Here is a 27708-nt window from a genome sequence, read left to right as displayed (position 1 = left end):
TGTTGAAACTTAGCAAAAACATTGATATACTGGGCATGATGGAGCCAAACCAAAAGGATTCTTGGCTGTTTTCTTCTCAAAACCTGCATGCTATTCTTAGTTATGTCCAGGAAACTGGGTGGATAGCACAGTATTTGTCAAACATTTAATAATACCAATTTCATAAAATGTCACTGTGGTTGCATAAATAAACATTTATAGTAATTATCTGATTCTAGTTAAACCTAATGGAGCATTCTAAGCCTCCAAGCTGCTTAGTGTGAAATTTAATTTGCTGTAATCAGCCCAAGAGCAGGAAAGCATGAGATGCTCTCTATGCATGGAGAGTATCTGCTTGACAATGTGTTGTAGTCTCGTATTGCAAGCATACCAAAGGGCTGTCAGAAGAAAGTGTTTCTTGAGCAAGTATATACTTATTTGTATTTTAGACCATAACATATAGTCAAATCCACAGCTGAAAAAAGGAATCTTGCTGGCCACAACTCTCTGAATCAAAATCTTTGAAACACAACTGTCTTAAATTATGCACTTTTCCATTGTACTAGATCGATTACATATATTTTATATATGTGAAAACATAGGTTTTTCTTCTGTTATATTAAAAATATCATTTCTACAGTTAAAAATGCCTTTTCCCTCTTTGTTAGCCCTGTAAGTTTTATTTAGCTTATGAATCTTTTAAAATGCATACATAGAATGGACATCCACAAGGAGTTATTTATTTGGCCTGTTGTATCTTTGTGTTTCAATCTTTGTTGCCTCCTTTGCTTCCTTGGAATTGCACATGCTATATATATGGATTAATTTGCATGCAGCCAGTGCTTTGGGTTATGCAGGTACTGTCAGACAGGGCGATCACAACTAGCTTTCTAGTTTCAACGTGATTGCTTTTTATAAGGCACATTTCCAGGCTCTTCTACTCGCTTGAACTGCAGAAGACTTTTTGCTTCTTCCTTGGAAGTCAGTGACAGAAGATCTTGCCCACATCATTTTGACTCAAGCTGAACAAAGCTGTTATTTCCAAACTACCAATTCATACATAGTCAATGACAGAAATGTGGTTTTAATAGGTAGGAACTGGACCAAAGAGTCCAGTTTCCATCTGTGGCTGTTCTGTCCACAGCACATTGCCAGCTTCTCTTGTAAGCTCTTCTCTGAACATTCTATAGCCAACATGGGTGTGGAATAAAGTCACAAAATGGCAAAGGATTATTTGGGTTAAGAGAGCATATTCTAAGGAATAAATGATTCGTTTCAGCCATTGAGTCTGGCTGATATTAACTGCCTTTTCATTATTCACTTGCTCTGATAGCAAAGATGTCTTTGTAAGGCTAGACAATGCCTTAGACATCAGGAAAGGCACACTTCTTTTTAAGTAATTGTACCCACTTATTGAAAGCATTTCTTAGTTTAACAGGACAATTTCATCGGACTTAAGCGACTTCATAGCGTTTCAAAGAGTTATTTGTCATGTTGGTATCTACTCAGTATGAAACTCTAAACATTGTGAAATTCTTAGAAAGCTGTAAATTTCATAGTTATCAATCTTTCACAAGAAAGTGAAAGATCAAAATCTTGCTCTGGCTCTTAAAAAAGAACAGTTATTGAAAAGAAAAATTTGTACGTTTTGCTTGTTTTTATTAAGTTTGTTTTTACAGCTTCTGTAACACTGCAGTCTTTTTCCCTGCTTATCATGATTTCATCAGAACAAACCTGAAGGCAGAAGTGGTCTATGCCCAATGGGACAGCTCCAAAGAACTAAGATGAGAAAGGACAGAAGAGCAGAACTGGGCTTAAATGAAGCATAACAGTCATTTTCACAGCAGAAGGCAGAACAGTAAACTCCACAAATTAGCTTGTTAAATGGACATCTGCATGGCTAAAACTCAGAAAAATGTCAGCATTTGCAGTAATTACATTGAATGTTGTTCACTGAAACCCAAAGAGTAGTTCAGCCCCTAATAGGCTGCCTCCTTCATTTGGGGGGTTTTGTCATTGCTTTAATGTAATAATTCTTAATTATTAGCTAAAACTGGAGTTCAATTTCCTTCCTGTTTCAATGCCAAAAGTTATAAAATAAGTCTGTGTTTTCATGCAGGGAAGTTCTTTACTGTGACCCCTTCTTGTGGCTCAGAACAGATTATTACTTGTTTCTAATGTATTGAGAAAATCAGTTGCTTACAGCTGTAGACAAACAGGTATTTCAGTCCGGCTTTTCTGGGAGTACTAACGAGATGGGGTTCTTTATAAAGTTAGATTGAGCAGGTAGTTTGTCCAGTAGTGAATATAGTCATGTTTACATTATTTTCATTTTTGTATTAACCATTTTTTGCATCTCATAGAACTAATGTTTTTAGGCTAATGGAATATTAGAAATATATACGTCTGAAGAAGAGAGAGAAGACATTTCAGCTAATACAGCACAGGCTAAGCCAGGAAAACCTATTCAGAAGTCATCTGTGTTGTTTTTATTAGAATCGATCAGCTTATTCTTCCATGTAATAATTGTGAAATGACACAGTGTATTGCACAACTTCATTGTGGCAGATTCTCGAGAGGGAAAAAAAAAACACAGTTTATGTTTAAAACAAGAAAGAGTTACAAGCATAGACTACGAGAATAGAGAGGAACAGGAAACCCACTGAGCTGGCTAGCCTACTAGATCTCTTGTTTCTATACCAGTGGCCCTGTCTGTTGTAGGAAGGGCCTGTAAGACACCGTCTCATTGTGGGGATACCTTTGGTTTTTGGCTTAGATAGCAGGCACAGCAGTGAGGCTGTCATTGAGGTCAGCAGAGGGATGCTGAGAGGGATGATGTATGAGCTTAGCTGTAGCCCTGCTAAACTGGAGCTAACAGCCAAAACAACCATGGAGATGAAAAGCAATCCTATTTTGAAGAGGAGACTAGTCTCGCACAGTGGAACAGAGGTAGTGGTTCTGTGGAGGTACTTAAAAAAGGAGCGTGCTGTGGATTTTAGCCTTGGACTCCCCTTTTGTCTTCCCTAAAAAGATGGGAATAGAACCAGGGAAAGTCCTCTAAATGTCATGTAAAAGGAGTCATGAAAACTACAAAAGGACAAACACCTCAAGAACAGGAGAGTGCCTGAAGTAAATAAACTGTTTGATTGAGGTAAACGTGCTGCAATGATACAAAGAGGAACTGTAATGCCCAAGAGAGTACACAGATCTGTCATTTGTTTATAGTGATTATGCAGTTGTTTCTATCAATAATTATCTGTCTTCTGGTGTCATAGGAGTTCTGATTTCATTATAAGTTACAGAAGGAAAGAGTCCAGTGTTTTTGTTAATTCCATTTTCATCGGTGGTGTTTTGACATTTTGTATTTTACTTCTATAAGATGTAGTTACTATTTCTATTTGATATTTTGTGTAGTATTTAAACCTGCAGTTTAACTCTTACCTGTTCTTTGATAATCCATCTCTTGGGTTAGATGTTAACCAGATTACAGTTGTCATATCAGTTCTTTTTAAGGTGTTACTTGCATAAAAGTTCATAGTTAAAGAACTTTCTTTTTAACTTTCTTCTTTTTCTATGTGAAAATCTGCATTTTCCTTTGAAAAGGATGCATTTGCAACTCCTCTAAGGTTTGGGACACTTGTATGATATGACGAAAACTGAGAGTGAGTAATTTAGAAATCCAGGATATGATTATGCTACATTTTTTACATTTGCTTTGTATGTAATTTAGAGAGTAATTTTCCCCTTCTAAACCGATAAAATAGAGGAAAATTGAGGCCTTTCTGATGGCTGATATACATAGGCAACAAAAGAAATCTGAATATACTTATGACAAAATCTGTAAGTTATGTTACCCTCCACTTGCTCTTGTCCATTAGTTTCTTGCCCTACCCTACATCCCTTCTCCCCATTGGAGCCATCTCTTGCTCACTGATTTCAAAGGTAGATTCAATTGATGCACCACTTTGGAGGAAGATTCTCTGGTAGATTGGTTGGGAACTCGATCAGTTCTTGAAGGAATTCAGCAAGTATGAGAATGGCATGAGGCCAGCAGGTGCGGGTTCCTTGACAGAGGCTGGAATTTTCACACTGCGTAATGAAGAGACTGGTAAATTGGCTGATGTCAGCTTGGATAACTTTACCCTAACAGTGCCCGCCCTGGCTGTCAGCTGAGCAAGGCCTTTCAGAGACAAAGAGCTCTTAAGTCAGGGCAGGCAGTCAGTAGGGATGTGAATGTGCTCTCGGTCACAGTAAGGAATCCCGTTTGCCAGACTTAAAGTCATGTTAGGTTAAACTTGCTACTAGACATTTGGTTATGTTCACCCACGTTGTTTTTCCTGTAGCAAACCATGACACAGTAATGTCTATGCCAAGATTTTCAAAAGTGGTAGGCAAATAGTACTGAGAAAAGACAGACTGAAAAGGAGGTTTAGAGGCAGCAACAACATCAGCACCACTTGTCGGGCTGCAGCACTTCCACCCTATGTGGACCCTTGTGCCAGGCAGATGACTGAAAGGGACTTCTCAGTAAATGATTGGAGAGAAAGTTGTGTGGAATACAGCATCCTTGTGTCAGGCTGGGAGTCATCTTCTCTGTGAATTTACGGTGATAGCTTTGATTGCTAAACAAGAACAAATGTCCATTTACCCCATTGGAATTTCTACCTCTTGAAAGATAACACAGAATTCGAACTCTGGACTGATGCAGCAGCAGTTCCAACCACATGCATTTGTCTGGCAAGGGCTGACAGCCTCTTGGTGGGTGGAAATACTTTGGGTTCCCATCTATGTGCTGACACAAGACACAACTGTGGGTGCCACCTACTAATGCCAGTGTAACTTCTCCTCTCCTAATTCAGATCAGTAGATAATATCACCCATTTATTAATTGACTGAATACTTGGAATACATCAGGGAAAAACTGATGATGGCAGTGGAGGTCAGTGTAAGTGAAGGGTTGTCTCAGATACAGTTGCAGACTGCCCCCGAACCATAGCGCTGCAATGTGTGCTGTTTCAAATTTTTTTTATAGCTAAGGCATTTGAAAAAAAAAAAAAATCTAAATCCAACACTTTGCTGTAGAGGCGCTCTCTGGAATACCAAAGTAAACTGCAGTGTGGATTAACAGCAAGAGGATTATTTCTTTGGCAGAATAATCTGTGAATTGTTCTTATGCTGACTAAAGCCAGCTTTGGCAAAAATGCTTTCAAAGTGCATTCTTTCTTGAAATTTACTCTTTGAGGGAAGACAGGTTTCCTTTACTCCTCTAAGCAATGCAAGAGGGAGTACTCAAAGTGTTAAGGCAAATAGCGATATAACCTACAGGAGGAAGATGTGCCGTTGCATAGATGTTGATATCACACCATTGTGCTCCTGTTCACATCACAGAGCTTCCAAAAATGATAGACTAGAAAACTGTGGAAAATTGTCGACAACTATACCACCTCTCACTTTTTTGTTTTTCCTAAGAGCCAAACTGTCCTTTATGAGCTATTAATTTATTAAGTTCTTTATCTTAGGGCAAGACTGTATTTACAGAACCTGTCATAAAGACAGAACAGTGTAGCTTGGGATTTAAAAATGTCACTGCACATGATGCCAGGATAAACAGAACAGAAATGAATCTTAGGTCCATCTAGCCTGACACTTCCCACATTACTTTTTTACTCTGCTTCTTGACATTGTATTTTCTTCCTATTTGCCTCCAGCCAACCCTCTTAAGAAATACACATTCACAAATAAAAATGTTCTTCATAATCATTGGAGTGACTAAATATTATAGTTAGCCCTGTCCCAAAGACTACATAGAGACTGCTCTTTCTCTTCCTACCTTAATCACTGTAGGTGATATTTTGAAGTTGTTTTCACCTTCCACCAAGGAAAGGTCAAGCTGGAATATAACTGTCCTAAAATAATCTTTACATAGTAGGATTTCCTAGACTCTTTGGACAGAGACCTCATTTCCCATTTTGAGCAATCTGTTTTCTGCAGTAGAACACTGAATGTGTCTCCCTGTTGCTATAGAAATAGTATTGCATTAAATGAGGGAACCAGTGCCCTGCTGTCAACAAATCTAAGTTTTAGTCTCTGGAGCTTGAATTTCACCGCTGGGAAGATGTATACATAATTCTACAAATTATTTCTGCAGCTTATGCATAAATGTCTTTATACTCTGAAACTGTTATCTAAATTTCCCAAAGTGATAGCATGTAGATTAGCATGGTGTAATCTGTTTAGTCATCTCTTAATTAAGCCTTCCCTCTTGTCTTTTCCCCCCACATGGAATACATTTTTGTATTTATAGATTGAAATTTCCAGTTCTTTACATAGGAAGGTGGGGGAGAAGCAGGGCAGGCAGCTTTCTCACCAGACTCCCTGACCCACTGACAACAAAGAATACCAGATTTATTTAATTTTTTTTTTGTTTTTTTAAATCCAGCTCCTCCAAGTAACTTGAGATGTTACTTGCCACTATTTTTTTATTCTAGAAATAATAAGGATTTTTTTGAAAGGATGGCCCAAACTCACCATGTACCTTGTATATTAACAAACCCGATGAACCCATCTGTTTTCCTCTAGTTCCGAGATACATCTGATTGCCATATACCCAGTGTTTCTAAATTACATGGAGATTTTGCTCCCAAACCTTTCTACTCTGTTCATAAGTTAAAGATGCACACTATGGATTTCCTTCCTTTGAATTGACACACCACACATTAAATCTCACACTTGTCTTTACATTTAGATGTATGAATGTGTTTTCTAAGTGTCAAATTCTAGTAATAGCAATAAGGTGTATCTGCTGGGAATAGAAAAGGAATTGAAGTCTTTACTAAAAACAGTTACCAAGGGTGTTTCTCAACGTTCATCATAAGAATTCTGAAGAAATGTGTATAAAAATGTATTTTATCTGGAACTTTTTTTTGACAGGAGCCCCTGCAGTACATTTCAGCGTATAATACATATGCGTAGTTACAAAACTAGAACATAGACTTGTATGCAAATATGTAATTCTGATGTCAGAGTTCTTCTAAAATTCTTCTTACAGTTTCTTGGTTAACAAATGCAGTTATTTTTTGTGAAACAGGTTCATGTTAGATGCATGTTATGTATTGTAGGGCAAAATACACTTTATAAATGTGCAATTTAATAAGCAACAGACAAATCAGTGGCTTCTATGATTAAAGATAACTCTAGAAAACCTCCAAAATATGTCATCATTAAAATATGTACACATTTTAAAAGCTTTCTAAATTTGTTTAGTGTTTGTAAATTAATTGAACATGCTTAGAGGACTAGTTTCAGAAAACCAGAAGTGTAATTTTCTGCATATGCGTATTACTATAAAAACAGAGATGAGGAAAAAATTAGCAAAGTACACAATTGTCTTTCTTTGAAATTAATGCCGTGCTCATTAGAAAATGGACTCGTCATATAAGAAGTCACCACAAGACACTAATTGCATTTTTGCTGTTAAAGTAGTTCTTGTAATGAAAAAATGAATAAATTCCTTTGCACAACCATGAAATATAAACCACATCTTAACCTGTTTTTTATCCTTGTGTAAAGCTGACTCATACCATCCAATGTGGCTGCATTTCTTCACCAGATTGTCAGTCTATAGATGACAAGAATTGGCCCTCCAAAGCTTTTCATGCAAAACATTGAATGTTAGATCATCTACTGCTGTGCGATCTGTTGGTTCCTCTCCAGAGTGTTGCTTAATGAAAATTACAGAGAATGGCTGAGTAAAGGGATGGAAAAAAAAAAAGCGGGAGGGAAGGGGCTGTGCGAACATACAAAGTGAAGATGTATTCCGTATTCTATATCATTACAAATCTAGTACTGAATATCTTCTTACTGTATATGGTATTTCAAGAAACAAAAACAAACGCTGAAGGTAGGAGAAGATAGCATGAACAGTAAAATGTGTTTTTGTGGTGTTTTTTTTTTCTATAGGAACTCAGTGGAGAAAGGACCAAGAGCAAGATTTAAAGAACATTCTGAAAAACACTGACCAGGACATCCCGTTGGTGTTTGTCAGTGGAAATCATGATATTGGCAATACTCCAACAAGAGAAACAATAGATAATTATTGTAAGAGTTGGGGAGATGACTACTTTAGCTTTTGGGTTGGTGGTGTTTTCTTTCTTGTGCTGAATTCTCAGTTGTACTTCGATTCTTCCAAATGCCCAGAGTTAAAGCAAGCCCAGGATGTGTGGCTTAATGCGCAACTGGCTGCTGCCAAAAAACTTAAATGCAAGCATATAATAGTGTTTCAGCACATCCCTCTGTTTCTGAGAAACCCTGATGAAGACCATGATTATTTCAACTTGGAAAAACCAGTTCGACAAGAGATAATGGAAAAGTTCCATAAAGCAGGTAATTTCTTTAATTTTCCTTTCTCTAAGTTTTTGCTTCTAATTGTTAGCAACTACAGTGCCAGAGAAAAGTAAATTAAATTTGCATGGTAACGTTTTCAAGGAGTTCGGGGTACTGCTTATAAGACTCGTGGTTCCTCTTAGGTCAAAATTATCAACTGAATCCAAACAACTGTCAAAAGAACCCAAAGAAGGTTTAAACTTTCAGTGAAAAGTAAGAAAAATGAGTGAAAAACTTTTAAAATAAGTAGCAGAGATTTCATTTTGCAAGTACTGGTGGATACAAGACAACCTGATTTTTTTTCTGCTTAAGGAGTGGAAGGTCAGGTATTGCCATATGATAAAAATACAGAATTTTTTTTCCATTAAACAGAAGCAGAATTCAGAATTACCTTGAAGGTTGTTTTCTCCCACACTGAGCCAATTTTATACCATCAGTTTAATCTGTGCCAGATTTATTCGGTGTTAAAGAAAGTCTTGCTCTGCTAAGATCCACCCTTTATTTATCCATTCCTAACAGAGGTCACTTCTGGGATGAAAGACAGGTAGAACATGCTTTGAACGAGAATATTGTACCAAATCCCTTACCTTTGTGTGATGAAACTTGAATTCCATGGAGACAGGTACAGTGTGCAGCTACCTCTCCACGCTGTTCACATTGTTTCCTGTTAATTGCTTTCATGTTTCTGGAGCGTGCTAGCCCCTCAAAATTTTCTGCCAGCTGGCCATCACTGCATCAGTGTCATTTTTCTCTGTATCTATAAAGGAACACGTTATTTGGATTACTGAACAACGGAAATTGCTTACAATATTGTTCCTAATTTACCATGTAATTGTTAAGCCAGAACTCATCCAAAACCAGTCTAATTTCCAAGCTCTGAATCTCCTCCTGTTTCCAATCTGTGGGGCCAAAATTCATAAATATCTGAGGGCTCTTCAGGGGACTGACATATTTGAAGATTCAAGATTTACAAGATTGCTTTATTTCCCATAAGGAGACATGCTGAGCGTGCCTTACAATATCTTAATACAAAATATAAAGATATCATTTTTGGACGTGAGTACTCTGGTTAAGGATTTTGGTTTTATTACAAAAAAAAGGGAGATCTTGTCGTCTTTATTTCAAGAAAAACAGCATAATGCATGTCCATACGCCAGGCATTTCTTATTTATTTGTTATTTATGTTTGTTATTTTCTCATCTTGAACCATGACCCTGTACCTTTTACCTGTTTTTCCTGCTTCGCTGCACACAGGTGGTTTTTTTTTAAGGTTTAGTTGTGATGTTTTTGTAAGTGCTCAAGGCAGTGGCTCCCAAATCTTGCATAATGTTAATAAAAATGACAAACAGAAGGATGTCATGCAGTAAGAAAATAATCACTCTCTGATGGTTGTTCATTTAATTATTGTATCTTCATTACAAATTTAAGAAAGAAAAGGTAGAAATTTGACAGGCAAGGGCACACAATTTAACCTAAAATATTTTTGCTTTTCTCTGTCTTCAACTTCTCCAAGGAAAAAGAAAAATGCACTTACATGATACTGACCTCTCTGTTAGTTAATTTTTGTGCTAGTGTTAATATAGTGGGAAGTATTTCTTTTGGGAAGTTGGACAGCTCAGTGCTTACATACTGTTGGCTAAAAACACATCCTAATCCATGTGGGAGCTTGTTATCAGAAGGACATTGCCGTAAGGGTGTATCCCAGTAAAGGAGCATTAAAATGGAAACTAGAGGAGGCCTATTCAAAGTTTTCTGTCATCCAGATGGCTTGCTAAAATTTGGCAACTCAGCACTGTGAATATAATTAATCAAGGCTGGAAAAACATTATGTAAAATGCTATCACTCTAACATTTATCATTGTTACATTATTGTGTCTTCTAGAGGGCTATTTCAGACACTTTCTCCTAAAGTGTATCCAAGGGCTTAATCAAAAGTCAAAACAACTCAAGCAGGCTTCAAGGAAAGGAGAATCATGAATAGGGAGCCAGAAATACAAGACAACTCTTTAAAAAAAAAAAAAAAAATTCTGAACTCCTTCTTGTGTAAGAAGAGTTCTTATCTCACTCCTCCATCATATTCCACTGTGCCCCCTTGCTCCCACCCAAAAATCCTGACATGGTGTTTGGTTCCTTCAAGAATATGCTACAACACTGATCTTTTACTTGCTGTTTTTGACAGTATCGAAGCCACAAGTAACATTCACAATCCAATGGTCAAATATTGTGATAATTAAATGAATTCAGAGAGCAAGAAGCTCAGTATAACACAGTGCTGAGAAAAATCAGCTGTATCAAAAGTTGGCTCAGAGTCTCCTTAGTAACAAATGCATTTGGTTTCCATTTTATTACTTGTTTGAAGAATAGTCTGTGTAAGACCACAAAATGTTATCAGTAGGCAGCAAGCAGGCAGTGAGCATGGAAGGATAGATGCATGGACAGACAATTGACACCAGTTATCTTCTCACTCTGCTTTGCCAGATTAACCAATTGCAGCAAGTCATCAGAAGTGAAATTGGTTCCCCCAGTTCTCTTCATACATTTGTGTCAGATTAAAACAGAATATTGGTCATGAAACCCCCCACCTATTTGTTGGGGTTTTTATCTGAGTTTTTGTTTATTACTTGCCCCTTAAAAAGTTTGACTGCTTATAGAACGTAATCCACAAATATGGTGTAACTTCTTATTCTGCCTAAAGCAAGTAAGTCTGCCTTTTTAATGAGTCCTTCACTATTCTCCTTCCCCTGTCCCATCACGCATCCTTCCATCCTCCTGCTCTCGCACTCTCCACCTCTCCCCATGCTGCCTGGCAGATGCTGTCTTGCAGTGTTTCCAACCACTTTGGCAGACCAGTGTGGTGTTATGAAACATTTCAATATAGTCTATGTAATGTGCATATTTTAGGGCTCGTTGGCTTTGGAAATGCAGTGTTAGCACGCGCTCATTGTATCTCTGTTGTTAATAACTCAGGATCAGACCTGCAGCTATCCCAGTTATCGTTTTCACGTTGATACTTTAAGTTTATGGTGTCAAACAGGGAGCCACCACACAGAGAGAGACAGACAGACAGGAAAGGAAGGACAATCTAAGGATTTCGGTCTTTCCATAAACAAAGTCAAATGTTTTTTTTTAGGAAATAAATACTTCAAGTATGGTGGTGTTACACGGAGGCTTCAGAGGTATGCAACTTCAGAAAACAATTGCTTTAAATTCTGAGCCCAAATCTTGTGTAGTTATTCTCTTCTAACCACTTACATATGACAGAATGTTTTTGGTTTAAGTATCCCCTCAATGCAAGCAGAGATGAAAGACTAGCTGTAGAGGCTATATCTGGTACAAAGTACCGAATTACATTCTCACATTAGAAGTGAGTGTCCTTAACAGTTGAGCTAATTAAAGATAAATTCATGTCCTTATGATAAATATTTATAAATTGAAAATCTGGCACTTGTAAATATTACTACTATGCAAAGTTAAACCATATTTGTTTGTGTGTCTCAGTAATTTTACTAATCTCATTTTCCTTAAAATGCATTGTAACAAGTATTGTCCTTGAAAAAACAATGTCAGTTGAGAGCATAGCTTATCATCTGAGAATACATTTATGAAAATATATCTGTGTAACTACTAAATCATTAGCCTCACTTGTCAAAGGTTTATCTCCTTTTTTCTGTACAGAAGTACAGGAAAAAAAATGCGTGTACAATTTTTAGAATGGGGGTGAGGTCTGCTCTGCTATGTGAAATGCATATTCAGTTCTTAAGAATTTCATAGTGATATAAATAAGTGTGCTTATAGCTTTGTAGGGGGGGGAATAAGGGGATCCCGGTTCTGGTCTAGCTGAAAATCTGATCTACGTGCCATGTTTCTTTGATGAATATGATAAAGTGGTGTTTAAATTTCAAGTTTCTGCAGTAGAAGACATACTCTTTCTTATATATCTCACCCAAGTAGAGTTTAATTAGCCTATTGCTAATTAATGACCAGAAAGATATGGGAGTTTTTGCTGAGCTATGGACAATTTTTTAAAGAGTTGCTGCCTGAGACTCATTGACACACTGAAAATCCTTAGTATGCGTAACAGAACATAGTAATAATGACACTATGGAAGTAAAATATGAGTAATGCCTCCTGTTTTATGATGTTGTCCCACGACCTCAGAGGCGGATGCTGGTGGGATGGCAGCAGAGGCTGAAGCTTCCCACCACCATTCCGTGACATGTTGGTGCCGTGTGACAGATGGCAGCAGAGGGGCACTCTGACAGAATGTGGATGGAGCGAAGAGGTGGAACTGAATTCCTCCATGGAGAAAAAATGGCACCCACTGACATTAACCAATGGTTGTGAACATTCATGGAGACCAAACGGTGACTGTGACCACAGGGGGTGGGAGGGAGTGTTTCAGCAGTGGCAAGAGTGGCAGTCATTTTCACTGGTGCAGATTTTTACAAGTGCAGCATGCAGGCTCTTGTTCATCAGTAGTGAAAATGCACAGCTAATGGTGGTGACTGTTGAAGAATACTGTTTTGTAGCTGAGACTTGCTCTATCAAATAGTGTTGTTGGGTTCTTTGTGTATGCAGTAGTTTCCATGGAAATAAATAGATCACTCTGAAAGTGATGCTTTCTACCTTTGAGAACATGTTTAAGACCTTGGCTGAATAAAACCTAGGTTAATAGCTCCTTTTCCACCAACAAAATTGATAAAAGAATTCATGGTTCAGAGCAAGATGATGAATACAGGTCAGCTATCGAGGGCAAGAGCCTTTGAGTTTGAGAATCACAAGACAATGCATATAAAATAATGGAAGGAAGATCCTCACAGCATCCAGGTTTTTTAATTGAAAAGTTATAAATTCAGCTAAATTTCTTCGAAGTAATTTTTCAGATGTGGTGGAAAACACTTAAATTCATACGTACAGGAAAAAGTAACAACCTAACTTTATTACGTCTTTTTTCATTACATTTGGTGATTCTAAGTGCGGTAACTTTTAACACCTTTACTCATCAAGAGACCATAACAGCCACATGCTCCTCTTGTAAATTTTTTGACAGAAGAGTGATATTAAAGGAAGAAGCAGCTTTCTGAACATCCTCATCTGATATATATTTGAGTACCAAATTAAAGCAAAGAGTGTTGAAAACTGTTTTTCTAAAACCTACCAGAAAACATGCGCTGTTTTTCATTATTTCCTTTGTTGTGTAATCAAAATTGACAAGGGGGTAATATTTTCTACTTCTTGCCATTGACATCTTGATTTTGGTAAAGCCTACGCATCAAGTGAGTAATCTCAGCACTTGCTTATATGTTGCTTTGTCAGTATTTAAGATAATGTAGATTTAAGTACTCTCAGCTAAAGTGTTTAGATCAAACTCTTTCAACCTTGAAACTATGTGTTCACGGTACAGGTAAAGCGACCTGATTCTTGAGACTTAAATGGTTGTATTTGCCAGAAACACGGCCTTTTAAAAAATACGTATCTACACGTAGAAGCATGTGGATGTATGCGCACACTCTTATGGAAGCTGGGGATATAGTAGTTCTTTGCTTGGATTTGTTCTCTTGCTTGTGAAAATTCCAGAAGGGTACCAAAGTTTGTTGATAACTTTCAGGTCTTTCACTGAGTATGGTTTCATTTCCTTACAGAACTGCTTCTCCATCTTTTTGCTTCCATTATGACTCTACTGCTGCTCTTATCTGGCTCGTGCAGTTTGGGGGCAAATTCATATAGGTTCAGCTTTTCTTAATATGTATTCTTTCTTCGGCCCATGACTGGTTTGACCAGGGAAGCTAGTGATTTTTAAATAGGCATAATTCTGCTTTAAACTGATTTTTGTCACTTAAGTTAAATAGCTAACAAAAAAGCAGAATAATTAGATGAGAATGATGGTCCCTGTCGCCCACTTCGGTGCTTCTCAGGTCCTTAGGCAGAGCACAGGACAGAGAAGTGCATAAAATTGCTTCCAATCTCCAACAATTTTTCTTTCAGTGACTTACTAAATCATATTATCAATATAGTGCTATTTAGTGATTTTTATTTTATTTGTACAGTTGCTTTTTGACAACTCTCATCTTTCACAGCAATCTGTGGGAAGGAGATTCCCTTTCACAGCTGGTGCTATGTGAAGAAATACCTCCTTTTGTTTGCTTTGAACTTCACCTCCAGTCTGTACTGAAGCCATAAATTTGTGAATGAAATGCAGTGAACATTGGTTTGTGTCTGGTGTTATTTTAAAAAGTTGTTCATTAGTCAGCACTTAAAGGGTAATAATCTGGGCCATCTGTCCAGTCAGAAATACTTTTTTTTTTTTTTCCCAAAATCTCTACAGAGTGTATTGGAGGAGAACAAAGGTCTGTACTGAAATCATTACATATTTATTATGTCATTCATATTCCACTAATTTAGCCTTCTCTTGCAGTCTCATTTGCTTTTGCTGAGAAAAGCATTTATTTAATTGAAGGCTCAGTCTAAATAAAGTATGCTACTGATTGCCTATGCTGATTACTCCAGGCTTTCTCTTCCTAATTTGGAAAATGTGCTTGCTTTTCTTTGGTTTATTTTTATATTGGTAATTTTCTTCCTATATTTTTACACTGGGCTGAGCAGTTTGGCTTCTGAGACTGAGCCAGTTGCACTGAGATACAGAAACCTGCTTCAAAATAGCCTTTGTATGTTAGGAAAAAGAATTAGAAAACGAATTCAGGGGGTCTCTGGAAGCAAGCCATGAGAGTGTGTGTTACAGAAAATAGGTTCAGATGCCCCTGGGTTTCTAACTATTTCAAGTCTGCCTTCTAGCCCAATATCCAGGTTTTGTAAGAAAAAAACATTTTCTTGGTGCATGTATCTTCATGAAATTATTTTTAGTATTTCAAGGTAAATGTGAGCATTGTTTTCCATCTTGTTTTAGCCTATTCGGACCTCTGCAATCAATGCATCTAGCCTTGAAATTGGGATTCAACCAGTATTTCTTGAATTAAGAAGTTAAACTAACAAACATCCAGTTTTTCAGGAAGTTGGGAAAAGAGATGCACTTCACAGAATCTTATTGTTGTATGGGAGATTTTTTTCCTCTTTGTTACCCAGACTTTAATATAGCGAGCAAGTGTGTGCTGTGACTTCATATCTCGTTAATATTGCCATGCACAATGTTCCACTTTGTTTACTCCTTATAAGCTGTTGAACTCTGCCACTGTAAGAGCTCAGACTACCAGAAGCTGGAGACTTTTGACTTGGTACCTGAAATCTTGCCAGTAAAAAGCAAGTCATTGTTACTGAAATACTGCTCTGGGGGAAGACATTTGATGCTTGTGACAATACAGTGTAAGCTTTATGTGAGATCTTCCAAAGATGACACTTGATTTTACTCGCTTATTTTTTAAATCAGGGCATTTGAAAACATGTGCATCCTGCACATACTGTCACCCCTGCTGGGCTGTAGTGTCATGTTATCCCAAATTGCCCTGCACAAAGGCCCACATGGCAGTCCCCTCACTCACACACAAAGCCTCTGGTTCAAAACATGATTGTCCTGTACTCGAGTAGTGCTCTCTCCTCTCACTCCTGCCTTAACAGGGAGGGAAAGGGCCATCCAGTGTATGTCTGATAACATGCAATAATGATTTATCTTGAACTGAAAGGCTGGTCAAACGAGCTACTCCAAAAGACAAGGTTGTCTGTTGTGCTGTTAGGAGGAGAGCCATGGTCCTGCTCCCTTCTTGGAAAACACGGAGTTGGAATGATGCCCAGTCTTCCACCTCCTAGCATTTGTCTACACTACACAATACATGAGCAGTGCAGTACCAAGGAAGGGAGGGAAGTCTGGAACTGTTGGGCTGCAGTTTGACAATAAACTGTAACCAGGACATATTCGCTCTCCTAGGAATTATGCGTGACACACAGCTAAATGCCTTTGTTCTCTTGGCAGTGCAATTATGTCAAAATCATGCTGACCTCTTCTCCCTAGTGTTGCAGAATTGTTTTTCAAAAGGGTTTCTCAGAGTGATAAAGTATTTTAATTTGTGGAAAGGAGATGCTGCACTTTTAAAATCCTTTAAATTAACCTGAGTTTCTCCTGCTAACAAACTGCCTTCTGCATGATGTCCAGCATGTTGTTTCCTTTCACGTAATGAATCATTTTCCCATCTGATTCTTGTCGGAAGTAAAATTGACAACACGCTAATGGCACTGGCATAGCTAGTTCTCTTTCAAATTTTACTCAATGTTTTACTATCAATACGTGGAGAATATTTCAGGTAGGATTCCATTGCTTTCAGACTAATATTCTGCTCTGGATTGTGTAGGGACTCAGAGGTGCTGTACAGTGACCAGAATCAATTCCAGAATTTCAAATCATTTCTTTTTTTTTTTTTTAGAAAGAGATCAATATTTTTGCAGATGGATGGTTCTGAAAACTCCTGTTTTGTGTGCAGGCCTGTACCTCATTTTTAAAAAATGTTTGCATGATCCAAGTATGGCTTTGGTACAGACGAAGCATGACATGATGTGCAGCACTGAAGTTTTCCAACCAGAGTATGACCTGGTTTTCAGTCCTGTTCTGATCAAAAATGACTTTGTCGGCTTGGGTCTTTTTTGCCCTGATAGTATGTTCCCTCTTGTAGTGTCATGCAGTCTAACATCAGGCTGTGATGATCACAGAGGTAATACACATATTATTTTTTTGTTTTCTTTTTTATACCATCTGCACAGTTATTTACTTTATTCTGATCTTAATATTTTCTCTTAATGTATATCTATTGGGTGTGAATAGTGTCTTACTGTAATGGATAATGCTCTTTTGTCTAATGGATACTGTAAATTCCTCCATTCACCTTTACATTCAAATCAGCATGTATTTCCTAAAAATGACAAACTGAATGCTCGGGAAGCATTTTGGACATTTATTTACACCGTTTTTTTTGACCATTTCCTACTGCTTTTATATCAAAACTTTTCCCAACTGCTATTTCAGAAGTCAAGGATGAAAAGCAAATCACAGCTCTACCTACTTCTTGGGGGTTTTTTTGTTTGTATTTTGTTAGTTTATTGGGGAAGGACTGCTCCCTTGTAGGTCTTCCGGATTGCATTTAACTGACCTGAGCATACCTTAAAGCAGGTTATTAGAATGAGGCCTGCCAGGACAAACACTGTTCTGGTCTCACAGGGTTTGAAAAATAGGAGTTTTGTGTGTGAATGTGTGATGGGGCAAAGGTGGATGGCTAGCAACTTGTCAGTAGTACGTCAGAAAAACATCTAAAAGGAATAAATTAAATTTGAGTGCACAGATCTTAAGATTCTTTTTATGTTTAGGATCAAAAGCAAGAGCAAAGTAAATTGGCTGGTTGTCATCTTAGTATTACTGCACTGACTCGTTCAGATTTCCTTCACATGCTTACTAACAAAAGTGAGGGGAATACAGTTGAGTGAACAAAGAAGTACTATTGAAGTAAAAAAAACATCAGTTAGACTTCTATTCATACACAGCAGTGACCTGTTTGTTTCTTTGTTCAAGATGTAACAGATCGTAACGCAACCATAACAAGAATTAATTCTAACACCAGAAGTAAAGAATACCTGAAAACTGATGTGTGGGCACAATTTTCACTGGGAGATACCTAAGACAAATACTAATTCTAGCAGAGACTGATCCAGAGCACTTCATTCCACAAGGGCATTTCAGCATGGAATACCCATGCAGGGGAATTAGGATCTGAATGACAAATATCTGCTAAAATAGAGAATCTGAATAAAGAGTGCCCATAAACAGCAGCTTGCTTACACAGTCTGCCTCACATAGCCAACAGGAAGTAAAATAATTTTTAAATCACATGCTCTGTTGGTGAGGTATCACATTTGCAGTGTTTATCAATTGCTCTTATTTCAGTTCTTTTCCAAAATACCTTCTTGGGTGCAGGCAGGTAGCAGATGCTAATCATAGTTGAGGTGAAGTTGCAGTATTTGCCTGAGGTAGGTACCTCAGAAATCTCGTGAACTCTCAGACAGTGGGAGATTTTGTTTTTTCTTATAGTATAACTGAAGTTGTTTCACTGCCTTTTTATCCGTTATCCTTCTAATTACACTAAAACTGTAGGCCGGGGTTTGGTTTACATATGTGATGATACAAGTCTTGACTTTTGGTCGTCTTTCATTGCTAAAGGTTAAAGTCTGTGGATGGTGGAAAGATGTTACTTTAGGAATGCTGATGCTTCTATTAAAATAGGAGTACTTATTTCCCTTACAACACACTTTTTTCTCTTACTAAAAGCGTCACACGTAATTTGCATCTCGCTATGATTTTGAGTGTTATTTTTTTCCTAACTTTTTCACCATCTGAAGGTAGTTTTGCTTACCTGCAGGAAAAGTGGAAAATATTAAAATAAATTTATGTTACCATAGTAGCCCTGTCACTGAGTAGAAACTAGTAAAGATATTTTACAGATCGAGCTGGTGTAGTAAGCAAGCAAGCCAAACTTTCAGTTCCTAAATGTTCCATCTTTGGGGACCAAGTTACAGCTTAACTCTGCAGGTAAAGACCAAGAGCCTGTCAAGTCCATGATAGTTATGTGCCTGAGGGTGGAATCTAGAATATTACTGAAGATATCGGTTATTTGTTGCGTGCTTGAAGGACAGGAAAATGCTATATCCATAGATCCTTTACAGACATCTCTAAGCTGGCTCACTCTTAAAAGTGCTGCCACAAAGGAAGATAGGTCACATTCTAACAAGGAAGATGTCATACATAAAGTTCCCACAAAGTTCAGTTTCTCTTTCTGTATTGGACAGGATGCCCAGCCACACCAAAACAGCTCTTTGTGGGCCGATGCTGCCTCGCGGTTCAGCAATGAGTACAGGGGCATGGAGGGGAGGCAAGTGTAGCCCCAAGGCTTGGATACATGCACATAATGAGAAGGAAACACAGTGTTCTTCTGCCTGAATTGTTTAAGGATGTCATATTAGACAGTCACTGCAATAAGCTGCAACATGGAGCTGCTGAGAAACTCGCTCTCAAACTGACTATAGCGTCAGTTTTAAAACATCCTTATAATGTAAGTCTAAAGATGAAAACAATATAGAAAGCGCACAATGTCTGTTAAGAACCCATTATGTCACACTGTCACTTTTCGAGGTATTCTTATTGGATTTATCTCAAGGGGAAAAAAAAAATTGACTGTTTTGCTAGGTTCCTGCAGCCAAGAGCAAGCTCTCCATGTTATTATGCTGACTTACAAGGGTAACTGTCACACCAGCTAGGCGTGCGTTACACAGAACAAAAAGAATCAGTACTGATAAATAGGATTACAGATAGTTCCACTTGGCAATGACCTTCATATACCACTGTTCAATGTAAAGGTTGCTTCATTCTCTCATTTCCATCTTGAGTCATTTGCTATCTGAGTAAGGTTTAGATTTTGAAATACAAAAGGCTATCTAGGTTTTACTAAACACATAGCAGAATAATTTATATTATGCTTCCCAAGCTGCTTAATTTTTAACTATAGATTGATCCTAGTTTATGTATTTTACATCAGTCTTCAAATCGCTTTCTGTCTCCCCTGAAAGCAAAGGACAGATGTATGTAGCCAACTTAAGTCTTAAGACAAGTTCACCTGCTTTCCTATCACTTAACAATGGTGAACTGAGTCTAAACCTACTGCAGGAGAAAAGGTGGAAGGTATTCTGGCTGAGAAAATGAGGATTTTCTTGTGAAGTTATAATTGTGTTCCTAGTCACAGCTCTCTGATTTTACATTGCCTCTAATCTCTTCCAGAATTTACTCTGAAAGCAAGATCAGTTGTTCCTGGCATTTTTTATGTCACTTACTGTTATAGTAACTCACAAACAACCCATTCCTGGACTACTACTTGATCAGAACTACATGTGTGCTACCTTTCATGTTAAGCATGGAACAGCACATTAGGTTTCTCTGATTAAACCTTAAATGCCTTTGAAAATAGATTACAAATTATCTATGTTTTTATCTGTTTTACTTTTTTTTTTTTTTTTTAAGGTCACTAGCCCTGGATAAATAGCTTTAAGTTCTCCTTAGTGAATTTTCTGCATATTAACTGACAATTCTGTACTTCTTAGCTTTCAGCTTATGTTTCCAAAACATAATTCTTCAGGCGTTTTTTTATTACTTTTTTTTCTAAATTTAAATCAGCTTCTTCTGGTGTTCCTCCTTTCTAACAAGGAGGAGTAGCAAGATGACAAACACCTTGCAGCAAGCATAAAGAAGTGGGAATCCAATAACCCTAAACAAAGCTAGTGGAGCATAACATCATTCTTTTTACTAATTGTTTATTATGGTTACAATTTATTGCTGTTAACTAATTATTTGTTTCAAACGCAAATTCAGGTAAATGGTTTCCTTTTAATTTCATGCTTTATGAACCACTAAGAACTGAAGATAATCATCACACCTGTACTTAGTATTGAATTTTCTCTACAACCCCAGTAGTGCCTTTTAGTACAAACACATTTTATATATGAACTGCAAATGCTAACTAAATATATGCTTTTTTTTTTTCCAAACAGGCATTAAAGCTGTGTTTTCAGGACATTACCATAGGAATGCTGGAGGGTGCTACAGAGGACTGGAAATGGTGGTTTCATCGGCAATAGGATGTCAGCTGGGAGAAGATAAACATGGGCTTCGAGTGGTCCTTGTCACAGATGAAAAGATTGTTCACAGATACTACAGTTTAGATGAGTTGAGCAGCCAGGGCTTAGAGAAGGAGATGGTGGATATGCTTGCTAAGCAAAATTAGGCTATGTCAAATCTCTTTTAACTCAAGTGGTTTATGTGATTTTGTCCGTAATTATTAGACAAACAGGAACAGTTTCAGAAAGTTTCCACACACTGAAAACAAATGTCTGCTTGCGCACCATGCCCACGAACAACTATTTGTTATCATCCTAAATAATAAAACAAAGTTATTGACTTTTTTTTTTAATGAGACCTATGAGGAACATGGAAAAATAATGTGTATCACTGAAAACATTTCTCTGTTCTGAGATTTTATACTTTCCTCATGGATAAGGCATTCTAAATAAATAGGAAGTATATCTGAGAGTGAGAGTAGTAGTTCTAGGTAACGCTTCAACTGAAGACTTACTTTCATTTGATATTTGACAAGACAAAATAAATAAATAAATAGATGTACTCACTTCAGTTACACTCTAGACAATAAAAAAACCCACATTTGTAACTTTATAGAAAGAAATCTCAAAAAGTCAGTGGAATCATTAGACTACAGCTGACGTTTAGCAAACTTGAATCAGATCTTGATACCTAGAGGTTGTGTTTTATCCCCTTTCCTATTCTTTCATTTTTTTTAGTTCTTGAGAGCAAGCAGCAATAGGAGAGCAAATACATTCTGTTATGCAGAGTCACAGCTTGGGTTTCTGTTATAGCCTTATCTTATATAATGAAAAGTGTATTAATGAGGCTACAATAGATGACACTGAGAGAAACTACAGATGGAAAAGATATTTTCCTTTTGAAATCTAATCACCATTAAATTAGTATAGATTATTGCTGCATGTTCACAAGTTAGAATAACTGGATAGAGAGAAAATCTTGTGCAGAATAAAGTCACTTTTTGATTCCTAGACAAGTGGAGAACTTTGATTACTAAATGCGATTTAAAAGTGCCTTGTTGAAATATTATAGCCTTTGAATCTTGAAAACCTTAAAAAAATTATTCACTGAAATAAGTCTTGGAAAAAAAAAAAAACATGTATAAAGAGGAGAAAAAATGCATTTTAAATTTATGAGCTGTAATCTACCTGATTTTTTTTAGCAAGTATGTCTGATTTGTTTACTGTTAAATAAGAGAAAAAGATCTTCATGTAATTAACTCATATCTCTATTTTAAGTGATAATTTGAACACATTATAACCTGGGCCCCAAGTCATCTAGAAATACAGATACCACAGCTTTATCACCTGAAGATGGAAGGATGGAAACAATACTGTCTGAAAAAGCAATGCACTCTACTCATTTTTATGTATACTCACATGCATCATCATTCCTCAGAGCACAGAGGTATTTAAATACAGTGCAGGAGGTGAAATACTGTGTTGAAGACAGCACAGTTTCATTACATTTTATTCACAACATTTTATTTGAGGGGCTTGTTCAAACTCTATGTGGGGCTCATTAGATTTTAAAAATATCTGTCGTATTTTGAGCTGTTTTCTTTTGCCAATAAAACAGCAGTACCTGCAACTGGACTGTACCAAACGTGAGCTACCATCTCATAATAACCTAAGCATAGGTAATGTTTGATTCTAAAAGAAAGAAAACGATCTTGCTTTTAATTTCCGTCTGCTTTTGATTAGTTTAATGTTTTCACAGATTCATTTTCAAGGAAACATCTGGAAAACAGGAGTTAAAATCTAAGGCTAGCTAAGCACTCAGAAGGAAGTTTCACTGGAAGTTAAGCAGTTAATTAGTTTAATAGTTAAAAATTATTTTTAAAATCTGTGTACTTATGTATCTTTGAAACCTCTGACAACTGTTAACATTTAGTCTTATATAGCTTATATTGAGTAATCACAGGTTATGAAAAGTTTCAAGAACAAGGTGATGCTAGATTATGTTTTGCAGAGAGAAAAATAGTATTTCAGTATGTCAGTTTACATCTTAAGGCTGAAGAAGTTCAGCAGAGGGACCTGAGACAAACCAAGCAAGTACGCTCCCTGCTCTGGCGCAGTATTGTAAAGGTGAACGGAGGAGGTGTGTTTTTCATATGCCTGTTTATTGAAGGATGTAATTTTAACTGAATATATGAATCTTGGGAGATGGTTCCTAGAAGCATAACTTCAGGAGACAGTCTTTCCACAAGTATGAAAACATTAATAGTAGTGGTATTATAGAGCTCTGTAATTTTATTTTCATGGTTACAGTGTACTAATATACAACAGAAATATTTGTATAAGCATTCTAGTTCTTATTTGTAAATCATTTTTCCACTTCTTAAGTGTCATTTCATTGCAAGAAATTCTGTAGCATTCTGCTGTAAAAAATATTGCTCAAGTACAAATCTTAAGTTCAATTTAAAAAGATTATTTTATATTGCAAATAATTCTTTTACTTGGAATGTGCTTTTTTTTTTTTTACCTACATAAATGAAAAATGTTGTTGGATTAACTGTCTTAGTATAATCAGCTAATTTATAATTAATACTGATGCCTTAACTAATTACAAATGGCAGAGGTCTTCACGGTCAGAGTGCATCATCTTGTTTTTATAGAGAAAAATAACTCATATTGTGTTAAATTATGAAACAATCCACCCACAGAGACACTAATTATCATTTAAGAAAACATCTTTTGATGTTGACAGCATTATTTTTGTATCTGCAGTAGGGCTGATAATGGTAGCTCTCTGTCAGCAAATGACTGGCTTTAAAGCAAGATGATACAAAAGTTCAAACTGCTTATGAAATAAAGAGCAAGTAAATTCTCATTCATTTCTGTCGCAAAGAAAAAAAAAAAATCAGGTGACCACAATTCATCCTAGTTTCCTGAAGCCAGTAACAGGCTGAGATGACCTCCGATGACTCATTAAATGTGGAAAATTCACATTAGAACACCAGAGCAATCTGTGAAAGTAACCAAATATTACATAATGAAGTAGAGTCTGATGTGGAGACCTATGAACAGGACTGATCTTTGAGATCAGTCTTGGTTTACCAGTTTGAGTGTACGCAGCAAACTTAAGAAAATGCTTCTTCTGAATCTTTCAAGAAAGAAAGTAAATGCTTGATGTCTCATAAAAAAATAATGACATTTTATGTTGGGAATGGGCAGTGATAGAAGTGAAGCCTCCTCTACCATCTCAGTTTGCAGACTGAGAGTCCTATGCTCACCCTGCTTCTTTGCTTCAGTGACTGCTCTCTTACCCCCACACTGCAACTTGTTTTCTAGTTAGTGTCTGTTTTTCCAAACATTATCCCAAGTTGCTAATTTAATTCTTCTGTGAACTAGTAATTAGAGATGTATCTATCATAAGCAAATATAGGGCACATTGAAAACTAAGCACTTCAGCATTTAAAAATGCAGTTCCTCTGTCTATGTATGTCACTGTACAAGCCTTTGAAGGCTCACACGTCATTGTTTTAGCTAATGTTAATGCTGTGAATAAGCTGCTTTCTGTAATGCCCTCATTAATCCTTCTTTGCAGCTGCCATTTGAACACAGTGATACCATTGAAAACAATGGGAAACATTTGCATATACTTAGCAGAAAGCTTGCCTGCCAAGCACTGACATCAGCTGTTTACCATACACATTCTCAACGTGTAGAAATACCAGTTTGCATTAGAAAATTATAAAAAGGGAATTTCCCATTCAATAACATTCTGCAGTTCGTAGGACCTTCCTTCTTTTCCTGTTCTAACCTGACACATGAGATGTCTACCATCATTGGTAGATAGTGGAATGCACCGCTGGGAATCAAGGAGATGAGTAGTTTAGGCTGACAGTGGTCTTGATTACCATGAACCACTGCCAAAATAACATCCTGCAGAAGACCAGATTCTTTAGGAAAGATGAGACGTCTATTAAAAAGTAAGCTGATACAAGAAAACAAATAGAAGGACAAAGATGTGAATCTGTTGCTACAGCTCTTTTCACCCAGAAGGCAAGCAAAGACATGGCAGCTTCCACATCCACTTTGCTTAAGTTTGTTCCAGCGGTATCTTGAAAGGACAGTCAGCAGAGTTATAACAAGCAGGTCTTGAACAAGGAAAGACTTGCAGATTTGTTTTGGAAAAGCTTTTTAGATTATGTTTCAGCAATCAAAATGATTTCTCCTTACTAGAGAGCAATGTCTTGGTAGTAGTTTGCACACCTTCCAGTTCTGTTCTCCCCAGCCCCACAAAGTATATACTCAGTCATCTGAAGATTAGGAAATTCAGAGCTGATAAATGCAACCACAGAGCTCTTGGACACGTTTTCATTGGAAAATACTGTTTAAAAAAAAAAAAGAAAAATAAACTTACAATGAAGAAAAAGCATTAGACTGGAGTACTAAATTGGCCTCCTGACTACTTGAAATCCAGCTCTGGTGCCAGAGATTCAGAAATAAAAAGCACAGAACAAGGGCAACAGAGACAAACCAAAATATTTTCAAGCAACAAGAAAAACATACACAGCACTTCTTTTAAAAGGAAAGCAAAAAACGAGCCAATTTACAGCATTACTTGTTTTTAATTGACATTTTCATTTGTGTCTCTAAAATTAAGTTCTTCCATTAGCCATTTGTCAAATGCAGATAGTTTAGTACATTTCTACTAATCATCAGCCTTTTCTCCTCTAGGAGACCAATTAAAGCCTCATCCTAGTTAAAACAATAGTGTTGTTATTTCACTTTTGGGTAGCCAGCAATTGAAACATCCACCTTCTAAATGCATGCCTGTCTTGAACATTGTTTAGAAAGGCATAGTGTAAAAAAAAAAAAAAAATACCAAGTGGCCTGTTAAATTAATACGTAATGGGATTATCTGTGCATATGCAAATCTTTCTCTCCCAATTCATATAAAAAAAGGCAGAGGTATATAGAAAGGTATCATATACTGCTCTAATGAACCAAAATCACCAGTCCTAAATATAGCAACTTCTCTGTCCAAGAACCTCCTGAATAATGGGCCAACAGCACACCAACTAGGAAACCAGTGACTTGTGTTCAGATATACGTGAGATGAAGCTAGTATTACCACAGAAGAATATGGCTCATTCAGCACACTACAAGCACTGAAGCCAAGAGGATGCTAACAGGACACAGTGCATAAGGACAACTCTTCTATCTCTTTTTTTACAAAGCTGGAAAAAGCAGTCAGCACTCCCAACACATCTCATTGCTGGACTCCACCACAGTAGAAGCAGGAGAGAAGCTGATACAAACATTGTATGCACAGTCTGTAAAATTCCTGACATTCTATACTACCATCTCCCTTCAGACAATCCCACACCTGTATGCTTATCTCACAATTGTGTTTTAAATCCAAGATAGGATGACTGAGACTCCATGCAGTAGGACTAGGTAGAAATCAACAGCCTGGGACCTGAGCTGTCACCTTGTGGCCTCATGTCCTGTGCAGCAGAGTGCAAACTGGAAGGCTAGCAGTGAACACAGAGGCACAGCAAAGAGATGAAACAGAACAGGGAAGACCCCCTTATGTGCTACTGGCTGCCTACTTGGCTAGAAGTTGGCAGCAGTCCCACCCTGGTGCTCCTAAGGGACACTGGCTACGCCAAAGGCTATTTGGTCAGTTCTCTGCTGGAAAGTGGCTCCTCTATGGCATTTGTCAAACACAAATATTCACAGCAATACAACATGGACCAATTTTCCCTGTTAACAACCACATAAAGACTAGTTAATACAGCCTGAAAGTAGGTTCCCCCACTGCCATGATATTCAAGGTGTTAAAACCAGGGCAGACTTCCTCTTCCAAGCTCCACAGATCCCATCAGGCCCTTTTAAGTATGCACAAACTGCAGTAATAAAACAGGGTGATCTAAGGCATGCCTGATTTGACTCACAAGATAGCAGCTATGACTTTTTGTGAAACTTTAATTGTCAGAGCAATGAGATCCACCTGGAGACGAGCAATGTAGACAATGAGCTTTGTAGACTGTTATTCTCCCTACCATTACTTGTTTTTTGTTTGTTTGTTTTTGTTTGTTTTTAAGGAATACAATGACTATAAGAGTGTAATTCCAACGTATTTCATTTTACTACAGTAAAAGTGAAGTGGTTTGTTACCAAAAATAAATTTCAACAACAGGGATTATTGTACTTACTCAGTGCATTTCGGTATATTTTGTTCAGACTACAGATTTCTACATTTTCCTTCAAAAAGTTTTAGATGACAGTATCATTAAAAACAGTGGTAAGGAGCAGAGCTATCCTTCATGAAAAATCTGTTCTTTAGGAGTGCATTGTCTCAACACAGTAATGGTTAGTTTCAATTTCTGTAGTGCTGTAATGGGACAGAAAGTACAGCAATAGTAACAGGGTGGCACAATCCTAGGCTGCAGCAAATGAGAACAAGCCCAAATGCAGCAGCCGTGGATAAAGAAACAAAGGAAGAAAAACTGCTTACCTTTGGAGGGCCTCAGACACGCAGGGATCTCCAGCAAGATCCCCTTGCCTCTACTGCCAACCCTTAAGGGAGGGCTGGGAAGGGGTGGATCCTGGCTGCACCCTTCCGGTCATACAGATGCATTGCATTGCTTGCACCTGAGCTCCTCTAGCTGGCCCTGCCTTCCCACCAGGTGCTCCATCACTGCTTCATGCCGTGACTTAGCATTTCCTCTACAACTACTTTTTCAAGAAAGTGAGGAA

The 27708-nt window shown here is 37.3% G+C and overlaps 1 protein-coding gene and 1 long non-coding RNA gene across 3 annotated transcripts in view; one reads left to right on the top strand and one right to left on the bottom strand.

Annotated features, from left to right (window-relative positions):
- CPPED1 (calcineurin like phosphoesterase domain containing 1) overlaps positions 1-25865 on the top strand; it is a 46711-nt gene extending 20846 nt beyond the window's left edge. The window contains exons 3-4 of one of the 2 annotated variants that reach the window (XM_021411218.1): positions 7939-8361; positions 20890-25865. In XM_021411218.1, the coding sequence (XP_021266893.1) occupies positions 7939-8361; positions 20890-21122 (656 nt within the window). In that variant the 3' untranslated portion in view covers positions 21123-25865. The remainder of the gene's footprint in view (positions 1-7938; positions 8362-20889) is intronic. The other variant, XM_021411219.1, reaches the window with a different exon arrangement.
- The window catches only part of LOC110405689, an 82635-nt gene that overhangs the window by 35002 nt on the left and 19925 nt on the right, over positions 1-27708 (bottom strand). Inside the window, exon 2 of the long non-coding RNA XR_002443071.1 lies at positions 8949-9118. This is a non-coding gene — a long non-coding RNA (uncharacterized LOC110405689). The remainder of the gene's footprint in view (positions 1-8948; positions 9119-27708) is intronic.

Source organism: Numida meleagris, chromosome 13, assembly GCF_002078875.1.
Source record: "Numida meleagris isolate 19003 breed g44 Domestic line chromosome 13, NumMel1.0, whole genome shotgun sequence".
Lineage (NCBI taxonomy): Eukaryota > Metazoa > Chordata > Aves > Galliformes > Numididae > Numida > Numida meleagris.
This window is presented reverse-complemented; position numbering and strand designations above follow the sequence as displayed.